Source organism: Capra hircus, chromosome 8, assembly GCF_001704415.2.
Source record: "Capra hircus breed San Clemente chromosome 8, ASM170441v1, whole genome shotgun sequence".
Classification (NCBI taxonomy): domain Eukaryota; kingdom Metazoa; phylum Chordata; class Mammalia; order Artiodactyla; family Bovidae; genus Capra; species Capra hircus.
Genome location: NC_030815.1, coordinates 28,847,018 through 28,862,312, shown reverse-complemented (window position 1 = coordinate 28,862,312; position 15,295 = coordinate 28,847,018). Strand labels below are relative to the sequence as shown.

The 15,295-nt window shown below is 45.9% G+C and overlaps 1 protein-coding gene across 1 annotated transcript in view; it reads right to left on the bottom strand.

The window, feature by feature from the left end:
• TTC39B (tetratricopeptide repeat domain 39B) overlaps positions 1-13,964 on the bottom strand; it is a 152,579-nt gene extending 138,615 nt beyond the window's left edge. The window contains exon 1 of the mRNA XM_005709609.3: positions 13,197-13,964. Within this exon, the coding sequence (XP_005709666.3) occupies positions 13,197-13,238 (42 nt within the window). The 5' untranslated portion in view covers positions 13,239-13,964. The remainder of the gene's footprint in view (positions 1-13,196) is intronic.

The following is a 15,295-nucleotide window of genomic DNA, read 5'->3' as shown; positions in this document are numbered from 1 at the left end:
GAAACCACATAGTACAGGGGTCAGCAAACTGTCTCCACAAAGCATCTGTAAGTATTTAGGCCACGTAAGCCAAACAGTCCATGTCCCAACTACTAACTCTGACACTGTGTGAAAACAGCCCCAGGTAACACCTAAACAGACGGGCAGGTCTGTGTTCCAATAAAGCTTTATTTATAAGAACAAGCAGGAAGAAGGCTACATTTGTCCTTGCAGCAAAGTTTGCCACCCCCTGACCTAGTGGAAAGGGCACTGAATCCAGAAACACTTGGCTCCTAACCCTGTCTCCATGCCTAAGACAGCTGGGTCACCTTGGGTCGGTTATTGCCTGTCTGTGTCTAGGCTGTGTACTTCTGCAGAAGTTTCTCCCCTATGGACTGCAAAAATGAGGTAAAATTATATTTAAATACACTAAAGCAGATTCCCCATCAAACCCATAAATAATAAACAGTGGCAGCAATACTTTAAGGTAAAGCAGAAGGGAAAAGAGAACTAACACACTAAGGGTGCTACTATCAGCCCTGAATATTCATTAGAAGGACTGATGATGAAGCTGAAGCTGCAATACCTGGGCCACCTGATGCAAAGAGCCAACTCATTAGAAAAGACCCTGATGCTGGGAAAGATTCAGGGCAGAAGAAGGGGTCGACAGAGGACAAGATCATTAGATAGCATCACTGACTCAATGCACATGAGTTTGAGCAAGCTCTAGGAGATGATGAAGGACAGGGAAGCCTGGCGTGCTGCAGTCCATGGGGTCGCAAAGAGTCAGACAGGACTGAGTGACTGAACAAAAATGTGCCAGGTGCTTTATAAAGCAGATTCTTATTTCAACCTGGGTCAGCCTTATGGGGCAGGTATCATTATTCTTGTTTTATAAATGAAAAGCATTAGACAAATTAAATAACATGTCCAAGGTCACACAGCAAATGGCACGAGAAGCCTAGATGGGAACCCAAGACAGGAGCAGCTGGAGCAGCTGTTCTTGAGCAAGGGCCGGGCTGACGATTTTGCAAAGAAAATGGCATCTGAGTGCTTCTGGGAGGGGGTCGTGGAGTCAGGCCTCACTCCCCTCTCTTTAGGACTCTCCCACTCTGTCATCCACGTTGTCCGCCTCCTCTCAAAAATATCCTACCCCATTTGGCCTGAGAAAAATAGTGAGACTCTGAGGTTTGTTGCCTTTAGTTCTGAGTGGAAAGACTGTGACTCATGCTTGGAAAAAAGACTAGGAAGCCCAGAACTCTGGGCCAAAGCCATCTATAGAAGCAGAGCGAGAGAAAAGGAAGACAGAAGACACCCTCAGAGAAACCAGGACTGGTCCTGCCGACCGCACCAGAGTTGTGGGTCCAGGTAGCTGTGCATCTGAGCACTTAGCTGAGGGTAAGAGTCTGTGTGACAAAACACAGTCTATGGAATTACTAGAACACGCCTGACTGTCTGCCTCCTCAACCAGTGCAGCTCAGTTTGCAGTCATCAGCTTAAAACTAAGTACTTTGGAAATGGGGCCAGGAAACAAGAAGAAGAAACCAAGCCATGGAATCATCATTGCTTCTTCTATTAAAAAAAAAAAAGTAAAAGATACACATTTCCCAACTGTGGCAGGATACATGTGTCAAACAAGAAAACTGGAGGGGAAAAAACTCCTTAGCTGAGCATTCAAGGCGTATCTGAACCTGCAGGAACACACACAGCACTGCCTTCCTGCCTCTCACACACTCTTTGCTTCAACCTCCACCAAGCTCCCCCCATGCTCGAGCATGCTCCCCACTGCTCCCTCTGCCTGAAGGAATCAAGCAGTGACTGGCTGCATGGCTGCCTGCTAAAACTCCACCCCTCAAACTCCAGATCAAATGTCATCTTCTAGACCATAAATGTCAGAGCTGAGAACTTCAGAAACAGATCATCAATGTCAACTGCTCCAGGTTACACAAGAGGAAACCAAGGCCCAAAGTGGTTCAGTCACACAGCTGGGCAGTAAAGATGAGGTTTGGAAACCAAGTCAGCTGACTTGGGGGTGGAGGTAGGGAGACGTGTCACCACCATCCTCCAGGTGACTGACTACCCCAGGAAAGCTCTCTTTTCCTCCTTCTCCCAGAGCACCAGGTGCCAATACACGCTCTCCAAACTCTCTGCTCCATTCCAGGTGACAGTGGATTTTGTGTCCATATTCCTCATTACCTGATCCAGAGAGGTCAAATCATGTCTTACCCATTATGTTATCCCAGTACCTAGCCAGGCCTGCACCGGGTGGGCCTTCAAGGGACTGTAACACTCATTCAACAAAACAAAATACCAGAAACTCTCCTCCCTCCCCACCTCTGGTCCTGTCTCCCTCCAGGCAAGCCGCCTCCATGCTCTCCAGAGGAGCTACCTACAGCCCAAATTTCACCACACCTCTGCTCAGCTGAAACCCTTAAATGCACACCATGCACTACACAATATCTGTGATTTCTCATGAAAAACCTACAGGAGCCCTTCCTATCCGCCCAACCTCATTTCCTGCCACCAGGAGAACCACAATCACTTCTTCACTTCACAAAATACAAGTGTCAGTCGCTCAGTCATGTCCAACTCTTTGTGACCCCATGGACTCCCGCCAGGTTCCTCTGTCCATGTGATTCTCCCGGCAAGAACACTGGAATGGGTTGCCATTCCCTTCTCCAGGGCATCTTCCTGACCCGGGGAACAAACCCAGGTCTCTCGCATTGCAGGCGGATTCTTTACAGCCTGAGCCACCAGGGAAGCCCTTACTTCCGTACCTTATGTCTGCTATTCCCTCTCTCCAGGATGCACGTCAGTCTCTTCCCCATGCTTAACCCCTTGTTCCTGCCAGATCCAGAATGTCTAAGAAATGGCCTCCTCGGGGATACCACCCCTGATTACCCATTCCCTCCCCTCACTCCAGATGAGATGCCCTCCTCCGTGCTCCCAAAGCACCCCAGCATTCCTCCTCTATAGTTCTCAGCAAAGAGAACTGCGTCTATTTGTTCACACACCTGCCCCCACCTCTCACTACACATTACTGAGGACAGGAGCACCTGGCATAAACCCAATACATTGTTAGACTGAATATTTTTCTCCCTCACTAGTTACAATCAGACCCAACAAATATACACAGTGCATTATTTTACTAAAATATTTTACAACATACGTCCACAGATCTCAGAAAAAATAAAAAAAGAGCTCTTACTACACATGCTCATCTTTCAATAATGAGCCAAAGATGCGTAACAGCATTATGATCTGCTAGGCAGTCGACACGTGAGGAGTCCCTTTGAGAGAGGTGTGGTGACCTAGCCAGTGTGGTCGACCAGCCAGAGCCGCTCTGGGTGTGTGACTGACCCCCACTAGGCACGCGGATAGAAAAAAAGAGTTCTGACGTGGTTGGTGATCAAGGGGAGGTCTGACAAAGGGAAGCCCTACCGGGTCCTGGGTACTCATCTCCTGGCAAGTGAGCACACAGTGACTTCAGGAGACCCTCCTGAGCTGGCAGCTAGGGCCACTGAGACTGGGAGCCAGGGAGCTGTCAACAGATGGCCAGATGGAAACCAGGAGCCTCACAGAATTCACGGTATCCATTTCACAGTGCGGATAATTACTAACAGCACCCGTGTGCAGGGAGCTAAGATGGGAGAGCAAACAGTGCACCCAAAGAAGGACTGACTCCTGCCAAAGAAGCACACCTGCACTGCTGGACTCAAGGGGGAGGGAGGAGACGTGGGGCAAAGGGGACAGGAGAGACAATGAGGGCAAGTGTCACCCTCGTTTCTCATCTGAGAAAGTGGCATCCCAGGAATAGATGAGCTTTCAAATGATTCAAAATTGAACATGCCAGGAAAACTGCCTGTCTGTTCACTAGAGCTGACATCCAGGCTGACAATAAGCTGCTGCTATCTTTTCCCCTCTTACTCACCTGCAGGACCAATTTACAACCTCCCTTCCATAACCTTGCCCAATCCATTCACTCAGAAACAAATGGCCAAGCTCCCTCAATGAGGACAGTCACAGTGAGCCACGCAGGTGAGCTTATTGTGCCTGAGGTCCGCGCCCTCCACACCCACTTGAAGGCTGAACCCTACCCTCTCTTCTTCTCGGGTAACAGCATCTCCGCCAGCCAGCAGTCATCAGTGACTGGCTCCTCCCTTCCCCGACTGTACTGCCTTTCAAATAGGCAATTCCTCCTCCCTCCAATCGGGCCTCCTCTCTTCAACCCCATAACTCTTGCTCCACCCCAGTCATCACTTCCCACTTGGAACTGTAGCAACAGCCTCTTTGCCCTTCCACCACCTCCACAGACTGGCTGCAGCAACTTGACCAGATTTAGCTTCCTAAAGTAAGTGTATCACTCTTGCCTAGTTAAGAAACCCTCTGGGTCCTCATTTTTTGCACGTCTTAGCCCTCCAAGGCTCTCCACACTCTGAGCACCTTGCTGACCCCAGGGTGTGCTCTCCTCCCTGCCCATGCCTGGGCCTCATCACACTTGCTCCACCCAGCACATCCTTCTAACCCAGTTCAGAGAGCTAGATTCCTCCAGCTCCAATTTTCTTTCTCAAAATTGCCTCTCCTATTGGGGTCTCTTGTGTTTTCATACACATCTTGAAATTTTGTGTTCTACTTCTGCAAAACATGCCGTTGGTGATTTGATAGGAATCTGCAGGTTGCCTTAAGTAGTATGCTCATTTTAACAATATTGATTCTTCCAATCCAAGAACACAATATATATTTCTATCTGTTTGTGTCATCTTCCATTTTTTTCTTCAGGGTCTTACAGTTTTCAGAGTTTAAGTCTTTGCCTTCTTAGGTTAATTTATTCCTAGATAGTTTATTCTTTTTGATGCAATGGTAAATGGGATTGTTCCCTTTATATAGACATATCTGGTCCCATCACTTCATGGGAAATAGATGGGGAAACAGTGGAAACAGTGTCAGACTTTATTTTGGGGGACTCCAAAATCACTGCAGATGGTGACTGCAGCCATGAAATTAAAAGACACTTACTCCTTGGAAGAAAAGTTATGACCAACCTAGATAGCATATTGAAAAGCAGAGACATTACTTTGCCTACAAAGGTCCGTCTAGTCAAGGCTATGGTTTTTCCAGTAGTCATGTATGGATGTGAGAGTTGGACTGTGAAGAAAGCTGAGCGCCGAAGAATTGATGCTTTTGAACTGTGGTGTTGGAGAAGACTCTTGAGAGTCCCTTGGACTGCAAGGAGATCCAACCAGTCCATTCTAAAGGAGATCAGCCCTGGGATTTCTTTGGAAGGAATGATGCTAAAGCTGAAACTCCAGTACTTTGGCCACCTCATGCAAAGAGCTGACTCATTGGAAAAGACTTTGATGCTGGGAGGGACTGGGGGCAGGAGGAGAAGGGGACAACAGAGGATAAGATGGCTGGATGTCATCACTGACTTGTTGGACATGAGTCTGAGCGAACTCTGGGAGTTGGTGATAGACAGGGAGGCCTGGTGTGCTGCGATTCATGGGGTCGCAAAGAGTCGGATACAACTGAGAGACTGAACTGAACTGAACTGACTATACACAAAATAGATACTCAGCAAGGACCTCCTGTATAGCACAGGGAACTATAATCTTGCAATAACCTAAAATGGAAAAGAATCTAAAATATATGAATACGTACATATATATATACAAATATACATATATGTGTATACATATAATGGAATAACTTTGCTGTACACCTGAAACTAACACAAATCAACAATACTTCAATAAAAAAAAATTTTTTTAAGACCCAGTTCAAATACCACCTCTTCTTTAAAGTCTTTGCGTGTGTGCTGTCACTTCAGTCATGTCCGACTCTTTATGACTGGACAGACTGTAGCTTGCTAAGCTCCTCTGTCCATGGGATTTCCCAGGCAAGAATACTGGAGTGGGTTGCCATGCCCTCCTCTAGGGGATCTTCCCAACCCGGGGATCAAACCCAGAGATCAAACCCACGTCTCCTGCAGCTCCTGTATTGCAGGCGGATTCTTTACTGCTGAGCCACCTTTGCCAGCCCTTTGGCCACCTCATGCGAAGAGTTGACTCATTGGAAAAGACTCTGATGCTGGGAGGGATTGGGGGCAGGAGGAGAAGGGGTCGACCGAGGATGAGATGGCTGGATGGCATCACGGACTCAATGGACGTGAGTCTGAGTGAACTCTGGGAGATGGTGATGGACAGCGAGGCCTGGCGTGCTGCGACTCATGGGGTTGCAAAGAGTCGGACAGGACTGAGCGACTGAACTGAACTGAACTGAAACGAAGGCAACCAACCATTCCTGTTTGCACCTGTTGTCCTGGAGTAATTACTGAAAGCACCATGTTGACTTTCCCAGGTCCCTGCTATGGATGATAAACTATATGGCTCTCCTACGTAAAATCTGCACTGTGCTATGCTTAGTCACTGAGTCACATCTGACTCTTTGTGACCCTCATGGACTGTAGCCCAGCAGGCTCCCCTGTCCATGGGGATTCCCCAGGCAAGGATACTGGAGCTGGTTGCCATGCCCTCCTCCAAAGGATCTTCCCAACCCAGGGATCAAACCCAGATAGAAGCCAACCCAGGGATAGAACCCATCACAGGCAGATTCTTTACCATCTGAGCCAGCAGGAAGCCCACCTAAAATCTACCCTGACCCAAAGACAGCACTTGTTACTTGTCTCTTTTGCTACAGTGTGCGTTCCTCAAGAGCAATCAAGCCATCTTATCTCTGTGTGGACTCCCAGCATCTGAAGACTGCCTGCACCTGGGGAGGTGCTCAACAAACACAAACGGAATGAAAGAATGAATCTGGTCAGAAGAAAATTGTAGCAATCAGTTTTACCTAGACAGCATCTAAAATGCCACTAGGGAAATTTTCTAAATCACAACTAAACCAAAAATATCCTGGGCAAAAAAAGCAAGCCATGGAAGCATCTGTCACATAAACCATTTCTTTCCCTAATCCAGTGTTTCTCAACTTTTTTTCACTATTGTCCTCCTGCCTTGAAAGCCTTTTCAGACGTTTTTCTCCTAACCCACGAAATATTTCTGTACTTTATACATAAAAAAACAAGTATAAGGTTTACTCTTTATATTCAAGAATAGGTTCAGAATGACAATAAAAATGTTAAGTTACATTTTAAATTTTAAGGCTATTCACATTAAACTTTATAACTGTATTTACTGAGCAACTTTCAATGCAATTTTAATGTAAAATATGATATATCAGATTACATATAAAAATTACCAATTTCTATATAATAATAGCAATGTAACCAAATTTTTCAAGACTTTAAAAACTGCTCCTTTTCCAGCAAAGGTAAAACAATTGAAAAAAAAAATCCTAAAAGTTATTTTTAATAAACTTAAATTTTGTTTTATCTGAGAAAATCATTTTTAACTTATCCAGCTGCTAAATATTCATTCAGATATCATCAATACTTTTTTCTTTTTGATACTTGACATAGTTATTGATAAGCTCAATAACTCTAATAAATAAGAAAATATAAGCTACTTTTATTTAATTTTCAAATCCCAAATCACACACAGAACAGTAAGGGCCAAACATAAGCATTTACCGTCCACAAGACAGCCAAAAGCAGCCCATACATATAAGGAGGTCACCAAGAGAGAGAGACTTAAGGATTAAGCTATTCATGGTCAGAAAGGTCTCCAGTGATAGCCATATATTTGCCATACGTTTGTAATAATGACCTTGCGTAGATTCTGCATATCTTCCATGAACTTGATGTCAAAGTTGCTTGTGTGATACACAAGAAAAACCAATGAGAGAAATTTAAATGTTAAAAAATAGTATTTTGGCCACCAAGGTTTGAAGGAATGTCTGGAACCACTGGAATGTCTAAGAAGTTTCTGTCTTCCTCCAGATCCAATTTTTGCTGCCTCTGAGGTTGCAAGCCCTAACCTCTTATGGTTCCCACATTTATCCTCCTAGCACCTAAAGATAAAAAAAACAAAAACACCAGTTTACCTAAGAAAGCACCCATTCCACAGCTATCATAAGAGCCCCACTACTACCATCATCTCCTTGGGTAGGTACTTCAAAGGAAAAGGGATTCCCATGTTATCAGCATTTTCCCAAAAAAAGGAGCCTCCCTGCCTCTAAACGTATAGACTTTCAGAGCTTGGAAGAACACTCGGAGCTCATGGCACCCCTTCATCTTCAGATGAGGAAACTTAAAAGAGCAATAAGAGGTTGAGAGACTAGGTTAGTCAGGGTCACTCTATCGTTATAGATAGAGACCTTGTAGTCTAGGTCCCTGCTGTATCTTCAAGCTAGCACCAGCTTGGCACATAACATAATCAGATGTTTGTACATTTAATGAATGAATGGCTATTGGGTAAATGAGTGACAGAGTTGAGAGCCCAGTTAACCTAATTCCTAACCTACTATTTTTCCAACTAAACCACCTGGTCCCCTTTTATTCCATCTGAATATCAAATAGTGACCTCAGTCAGTCAGTCAGCCAGTTCAGTCACTCAGTCATGTCCGACTCTTTGCGACCCCATGAATCGCAGCACGCCAGGCCTCCCTGTCCAACACCATCTCCCAGAGTTCACTCAAACTCACATCCATCGAGTCGGTGATGCCATCCAGCTATCTCATCCTTGGACTTCCCCTTCTCCTCCTGTCCCCAGTCCCTCCCAGCATCAAAGTCTTTTCCAATGAGTCAACTCTTTGCATGAGTTGGCCAAAGTACTGGAGTTTCAGCTTTAGCATCATTCCTTCCAAAGAACACCCAGGGCTGATCTCCTTCAGAATGGACTGGTTGGATCTCCTTGCAGTTGAAGGGACTCTCAAGAGTCTTCTCCCACACCACAGTTCAAAAGCATCAATTCTTCGGCTCTCAGCCTTCTTCACAGTCCAACTCTCACATCCATACATGACTACTGGAAAAACCATAGCCTTGACTAGACGGACCTTTGCTGGCAAAGTAATGTCTCTGCTTTTCAATATGCTATCTAGGTTGGTCATAACTTTTCTTCCAAGGAGTAAGCGTCTTTTAATTTCATGGCTGCAGTCACCATCTGCAGTGACTTTGGAGCCCAAAAAAATAAAGTCTGACACTGTTTCCACTGTTTCCTCATCTATTTGCCATGAAGTGATGGGACCAGATGCCATGATCTTAGTTTTCTGAGTGTTGAGCTTTAAGCCAACATTTTCACTATCCTCCTTCACTTTCATCAAGAGGCTTTATAGTTCCTCTTCACTTTCTGCCATAAAGGTGGTGTCATCTGCATATCTGAGGTTATTGATATTTCTCCCAGCAATCTTGATTCCAGCTTGTGCTTCTTCCAGACCAGCGTTTCTCATGATGTACTTTGCATCTAAGTTAAATAACAGGGTGACAATATACAGCCTTGATGTACTCCTTTTCCTATTTGGAACCAGTCTGTTGTTCTATGTCCAGTTCTACTGTTGCTTCCTGACCTGCATACAGATTTCTCAAGAGGCAGGTCAGGTGGTCTGGTATTCCCATCTCGTTCAGAATTTTCCACAGTTTATTGTGATCCACACAGTCAAAGGCTTTGGCATAGTCAATAAGGCAGAAATAGATGTTTTTCTGCAACTCTCTTGCTCTTTCCATGATCCAGCAGATGTTGGTAATTTGATCTCTGGTTCCTGTCTTTTCTAAAACCAGCTTGAACATCTGGAAGTTCACGGTTCACATATTGCTGAAGCCTGGCTTGGAGAATTTTGAGCATTACTTTACTAGTGTGTGAGATGAGTGCAATTGTGTGGTAGTTTGAGCATTCTTTTGCATTGCCTTTCTTAGGGACTGGAATGAAAACTGACCTTTTCCAGTCCTGTGGCCACTGCTGAGTTTTCCAAATTTGCTGGCATATTGAGTGCAGCACTTTCACAGCATCATCTTTCAGGATTTGAAAGAGCTCAACTGGAATGCCATAACCTCCACTAGCTTTGTTCATAGTGATGCTTTCTAAGGCCCACTTGACTTCACATTCCAGGATGTCTGGCTCTAGGTGAGTGATCACACCATCGTGATTATCTTGGTCGTGAAGATCTTTTTTGTACAGTTCTTCTATGTATTTTTGCCACCACTTCTGAATATCTTCTGCTTCTGTTAGGTCCATACCATTTCTGTCCTTTATCGAGTCCATCTTTGCATGAAATGTTCCCTTGGTATCTCTAATTTTCTTGAAGAGATCTCTAGTCTTTCCCATTCTGTTCTTTTCCTTTATTTCTTTGCATTGATCGCTGAGGAAGTCATTCTTATCTCTCCTTGCTATTGTTTGGAACTCTGCATTCAGATGTTTATATCTTTCCTTTTCTCCTTTGCTTTTTACTTCTCTTCTTCAGACAGCCATTTAGCTTTTTTGCATTTCTTTTCCATGGGGATGGTCTTGATTCCTGTCTCCTATATAATGTCACGAACTTCAGTCCATAGTTCATCAGGCACTCTATCTATCAGATCTAGGCCCTTAAATCTATTTCTCACTTCCACTGTATAATCATAAGGGATTTAGGTCATACCTGAATGGTCTAGTGGTTTTCCCTACTTTCTTCAATTTAAGTCTGAATTTGGCAATAAAGACCATTAAATCTAAATTAAGCGCTTGAGCTTTCCAGCTCTTTTAGTTTCATACATCCAGTAAGTTTAAGAGCAGGGTCTTGTGTACCTGTGATAGAGCACTTCAGCCCATTGAAAGTGAGGGACTTTCCACAAATAAGCTAAGGGTACCGGGTCTACAAGGCAACATTTCTTGCTTGCTTACCCTGCCTTGAGCTCTTTTCTAGAGTTCTTGTTCACATGCCACATCTCCCTACTCAAACTGAGAACCGTAGAAAGTCAAAACTGCCTTCCGTTTCTAAGGCACCTGCCAAGTTTAAGTACAAAGCAAATGTTCAATAAATGTTTGCAACATTTATTCTGGTGGAAGCAGGGCATCATGAGGAACAAAAGTAGATTTGGCATGAACAAAAGAATTCTGTTTGTACTTTGCTCATTTCCTCGAACCAGTATAGTACCTAACATGTAACAGGAGCTTAATAGTTGTGGGATTTTAAAAAATGAATAAAAGATATGGCCAAAAGGGAATAATTATTAAGCTTTATCTTCAATTCTATAGTCATTCATTCACCCCACAAATACATATTACCAAGTATCTTGTGTGCTAGGCTCTCTGCTGCTTTGAAACCTAATTTCCCCCACAGGGTTAGAGCCATCTTCCCTAGCCAATGCCTGGCATTCGGTTCACCTTGCAGGCAGAGGGCACAGCTAGCGTAGCCCTATGTCTCAATACTTATCGTCCAAGCATTCTCTCCCAACAGTGCCCTGACCCAAACAATTACATCTAAGTGTTGCAAAACAAATAATCACAATTAAGGGTTGCAAATCTTTTTCATCAAGCCCAGGAATTTAAATTTTTCACTCCACATTTACTAGCTACTCCCAATCTTATTTCCTCAGGCATAACACTGATTAAAATTGTTATACATAGAAAAGTGGCTGGAAACTAGGCTAGCACATCAGATTGAGACCACACCGTCAAGAGCCTTGCATGCCAAGAACGTACGTGTGTGTTAAGTTGCTTCCATCGTGTCCAAATCTTTGCAACCCTATGGACTGTAGCCTGCCAGGCTCCTCTGTCTGCAGAATTTTCCGGGCCAAGGATACTGGAGTGGGTTGCCATGCCCTCCTCCAGGGGGATCTTCTCAACCCAGGTATTGAAACTGTCTCCTATATCTCCTGCACTGGTAGGCAGGCTCTTTACCACTAGGGCCACACAGCAGAGAGTCATAAAACCTTTAAGGGAAACAGTGAATGTACAGTCAGAGCACCAGGAAAGTGTTACGACCTTGATTACAGAAAAGATCTAAGACAGACGAATGAAAAAAAGCTGGCTCCAGGTCATACCAAAAGACATACCAAAAGAGACAGTCTAAAGCTACAAATAAAGAAAGGCTGTCACAGATGAAAATGGCAATGAATAAGCCATTTCATAAAAGCCTTTGCTTTTATGTGTAATTTAAAAGTTTCAACAATAGATGCAGCCATGCAAACTCTACTTCATTGATCGGTCGTTTGAAGTCCTCCTTGGAAGGCACAGGCTTGTAAGAAAGCTTCTGGACAGTCCGGCGTGCCCTCTTGTCGGCCAGTCGTGTAAAAGAGCTGGAGTTTGGGTTTTGTTTTGTTAAGGGCTACATTTAAAACACAGTGTTAGTTGCCAGGCGTTTCTCGACATGGAAAAGATGGGCAGGAATCTTAGCCCGCCAACTCCAAGATCTTCCACTATTGCATCATTTGAAATGAAGCCTCCTCAGGCAGCGACTTGTAAAATACAAGTCAGGTAAAATGGCAGCAGCAGCAGCAGCTGCCGGCCGGCGGCTTCAACTTCAAGAGCGAGCAAGAGAGCGTGTCTCTGCGGAGCTGCCAACTGCGCACAGCAAGTCAATAAATCAACAGGTCCTGCGCGCACGCCCGAGGGTGCTCAGACCCCGGCGCGCGAGCCACAGGAGGAAGTGGCTAATTATTTAAAGACAGTATAGATACCGTAGTTGAAGGTCGGAGTCGGTTCTCCCCGCGCCTTCCCTCCGTCTACCAACCACTCTGGGAATCTGACGGTGAAACCACCAATTTCTGGGCTGCTGCTCCAGGCCCCTAGCCCTCCAACCCAAGGACAGCTCTGCCTTGCCCACTGGTGCAGACACCCCGAGGGCTCCTTCTGTTGGCCCCCTCCTCTCATCGACTGCAAGCCCTTCGCTTCTGCCACCGAAAACTTCCATAGAAGGTGAGATTCCCAGATCAGGCGACGGTTCCACAAACTCCAAAGCGCCAGTGTCGGAACTTCAGGGTCAGATCCCATAAAGCCTAGGCGTCCCTAGTAAGGCTCAGAACTGTTCTATACTGCGGGTCCTACGCTCCGCGCGCTCGCACCCATCCACCGCCGCCCGGACGCGGTGCCCTCGCTTCCTACGACCCTAGGCGTGATGCTTGGAACCTCAGCAGCGCCTCCAATCCGAGCGCCGTAGAGACCCTCCTCGCTCCAGCAGGGACGGACTTTCCAAGGTCGGGTGTCCCCACTTGCAACCCCCGTCTCCTCCTCCGGTCGGGAGACTGTAGGTTCCAGACAGGCAACCAAGGGGGCGGGGCCTTGGCCGTCCCTGCCGAGCTCGCTCATCCCTCCCGGGCTTCAGGGGTAGTGCCCACACTCCCCACCGGCCAGTACCTCGTCCACTTCCAACTCTGCTCCGTTGCCGACGAGCGCCATGTTCCTTCTCCGGCTGCCGCCGCCCAAAAACCAAACAGGGAGCTCAGAACCAACTCAGTTTCTCAGCCCGGGACTCAGCCCAGCGCCAGCACGGGAGGAAGAGGGCGGCCCAGCGCTCCCGCCGGGTCCCGGGCGGGGCCAGCGCGCTGCAGAGCAAGTGCTTTCCCCGCCCCCGGCGCCTGCATATCCGCCGAGCATCCATTTCTCAAGCCGGCGCCGGGTGGCTCATTAGACATAAGCTCCGCCCCTTGCAGGCCTCGCCCCACCCTCTACGAGGCTCTGACTAGAGAAGCCAATCAGATTCTTGCAACGCATCTCCACCTCCAGGCAGCATCCACTTCGGATCCACTTGGGCGGGGTCACTCCATGGGCGGAGTCACTTTGTGGGCGGAGTCACTCGCGAACCTCGCAGGTCTCTCCTACCGTGTGGAAAGGTGTTGAATACCTAGGAGTGTTCTACCGCTCTGTGCGGAGGCTATTGCTCCCCAGCGGCCAAGAGAGCACCGGCTTAGAGTGGCCAAAATGAAAGCCACGCTATCCCCCGAGGCCCATTTGAAGCGTCCACCTGGTCCCTAAGCCAATGCCAAGTCCCTTCCCTCGCCAAGTGGGCACTGCGTCTCGCAAATGGTGAGGCAACCTCGCGTCAAGGTCACCAGTCACCCAGAGGCTTCTGTCATTCCACCTACCCAGACACTGAGGGACATCGTCTTCCCATACAGGGATGATGTGTTTGCTTCTGTGTATGTCTGATAAATTAAAAATCATGGGACAGATATTTATGCAACTTAGAGTTCTCTTCTTCCAATATTCTGTCACAATGACCCCTTTTGTAATCCCAAACATACGAGCATAAGTCGTGTTTGAACTATATACCCATGAGGGTAGGGATGCTGTGTCTTCTTCAAAGTTGTATTTCCAGTACCTAGAACAGTGCCTTCCAGTGGGTGCTCAAAAAATATTCACTGGCTTCCTTTAGAAATTGATTCCTGTGTCTAACACAACTGGAAAGTTATAAGCTGTATTTTGGGAGTATTGAGGGGGGCCATTAGTCAGCTTTGTTTTACATACAATAAAATTCACCAATTTTAAGCTTCTAATTTGATAAATGTTTACAAAACACCATTCCAGTCATAATTTAGAACACACCCATAAAGTTCCCTTTGCCTGTTTGCTGTCAATTTCTTTCACCCACTCTCTGGCCTGGGGCAACCACTGATCTGCTTTCCATCACTTCATTTTGCCTTTCCTAGAATTTCACATCTATAAGTCAATCATAGGGCACATGGTCTTTTGTGTCTGGCTCATGAAAGGCATTTAATGGTCATCCAGTGACAGCTATGAAGATTGCTAACATTTATTGAGTACTTCCTACGTTCCAGGACTATTCTGAGCCTCTTGTTTAACTTACCTCATCTATCCTTTGCCCCATGAAGTAGGTACTGTTTGTTAACTTACAGATGAGTAAGCTGAGGCTCACAGGGTTCAAGTAATTTGTTTGCAGTCAGACATCTATTAAGGAAATAAGGATGCCAGCATCTGAACTTCAGCAATCTGACTTAAGGGTGTGGTGGTAACCATCGTTCCACACTGCCTCCAACCACCACCTTCCCCTTCTTTCTCCCTATTTCAGTAGAACAGCTGCCTGCACATGTCTGTTACATGTACTTTCAGTGAGTCACCTTTGCATCCTTGAAACTTGCTCTATAGTTTTAATGAGTCACTACGCACCTTTATACTAGAAAAATGAAACGGTTCTACCTCACAAACAGATTAGATTATGGTGATGACTGCACAACTCTATGATTCATTACAAATCCTTGAACTGTATAATGTAATGGGTGGATTTTATGCCCCTATATATTATATTTCAGTGTCACCACTTTTAAAAACAGGCTAATACATTCTTGCAGCACTCTTAGAATCAGGTATGTGAGGTTAGAAGGGACCCCTGAAAGTTTCCATTCCTCCCCCAACCTCCTGTTTATACTTAGCTTTCTGAGGCTGGATTTCCTGTCTGGGTCCAGATCCTACTCCTTATTACTCATGCATGATTCCAT